The sequence below is a fragment of the Apteryx rowi genome, unplaced genomic scaffold (assembly GCF_003343035.1).
Source record: "Apteryx rowi isolate R43461 unplaced genomic scaffold, aptRow1 scaffold_665, whole genome shotgun sequence".
In the NCBI taxonomy this organism is placed as follows: Eukaryota; Metazoa; Chordata; class Aves; order Apterygiformes; family Apterygidae; genus Apteryx; species Apteryx rowi.
In genome coordinates this window covers 466,599-468,090 of record NW_020450944.1, presented here as the reverse complement: position 1 = coordinate 468,090, position 1,492 = coordinate 466,599, and the positions used below count along the sequence as shown (strand labels likewise).

The 1,492-nt window shown below is 70.1% G+C and overlaps 1 protein-coding gene across 1 annotated transcript in view; it reads left to right on the top strand.

The window, feature by feature from the left end:
• Positions 1-1,492, top strand: part of NCKAP1L (NCK associated protein 1 like) — a 20,841-nt gene that overhangs the window by 914 nt on the left and 18,435 nt on the right. Inside the window, exons 2-4 of the mRNA XM_026085345.1 lie at positions 1-91; positions 1,034-1,126; positions 1,213-1,269. The exon at positions 1-91 is cut by the window's left edge and continues 12 nt beyond it. Coding sequence (XP_025941130.1) covers positions 1-91; positions 1,034-1,126; positions 1,213-1,269 — 241 coding nt within the window. The remainder of the gene's footprint in view (positions 92-1,033; positions 1,127-1,212; positions 1,270-1,492) is intronic.

Below are 1,492 nucleotides of genomic sequence, written 5' to 3'. Positions count from 1 at the left end.
GAGGCCACCGCCGCTGGGGGACAAAGCGCTGGAGCCCTGCGCCCGCTTCGTCCACAAGAAGTTCCCCCAGCTGGACGTGCGCAGCGGCACGGTGAGGGCGTCCCCTGGCGTCCCCTGTCACCCCGGCGTCCCCCGTCCCCGGTCACCCCATCCCTGGTGTCCCCGCCGTTCCCCCACCCTGTGTCACCCTGGTGTCCCCTGCCCTGGGTCATCCCGCCCTGGGTGTCTCTGCTGTCCTCCACCTCCTGCCACCCCATCCCTGGTGTCCCTGCCGTCCCCCACCCTCTGCCACCCTGATGTCCCCTGCCCTGGGTCGCCCCACCCTGGGTGTCCCCGCCGTCCTCTGCCCTGGGTCACTGCAGCGTCCTCTGCCCCATGTCACCCCATCCCTGGTGTCCCCACTGTTCCCCACCCTGTGCCACCCTGGTGTCTTCTGCCCTATGTCTCACTGTGCTGGGTGTTCCCACCGTCCCCTGCCCCATGTCACCCTGGTGTCCCCTGCCCCAGGTCACCCTGATGTCCCCTGCCCCGGGTCACCCCACCCCGGGTGTCCCTGCCATCCCCCACCCTGCGCCACCCTGGTGTCCCCTGCCCCATGTTGCTCCATCCTGGGTGTCCCCCACTGACCCCAGCCCATGTCACCCCGCTGTCCCCCACCCTGTGTCATGCCACCCTGAGTGTCCCCACCGTCCCACAGCCCATGTCACCTTGCCCCAGGTGTCCCCACCATCCCCACCCACCCTATGTCACCCTAYCCTGGGTTTCCCCGCTGTCCTCCACTCCATGTCAACCCATCCCAGGTGTCCCTGCTGTCCCCCAGCCCACGTCACCCCACTCTGGGTGTCCCCACCGCCCTGCACTGCATGTCACCCCATCTTGGGTGTCCCCACCATCCGCACCCCGTGTCACCCTGCCGTCCCCCACCCCATGTCACCCCGTTCCGGGTGTCCCCACCATCTCCACGCCATGTCCCCATGCCCTGGGTGTCCCCCTGCCCCCTGCCCCACGTCACCCGCCCCGGGTGTCCCTGCAGCAACACCTGGGCCCGGTGCACAAGGACAAGGGGGACATCGCCCGGGCGCTGGGACCCTTCTACCACTCCTTCGTGGACGTGCTGGAGTTCAGGGTGAGCCGGGGCCGGCGCGGGGGCCGCGCGGGGGGACCCGCCCCGGGGGGACGGCGGTGACACGGCCCCCGTCCCCTCCCCGCCAGGACCACGTCTACGAGCTGCTGAACACCATCGACGCCAGCCAGTGCTTCTTCGACATCGTGAGTGGGGGCCCTGGGGGGGCCGCGGGGTGCCGGGGGTGCCTGGAGGGTGGTGGGGAGGCGTCGGGGTGCCCATAGGGTGCTCCAGGGTGGCAGGAAGGTGCCCAAGGGGGAGTCCAAGGTGGCAGGAAGGTGCCCAAGGAGGTGCTCAGGGTGCTTGGAGGGTGCTTGGATGGTGCCTGGGGTGCATGGAAGGTGGTGGTGAGGTGCCAGGGTGCCCATA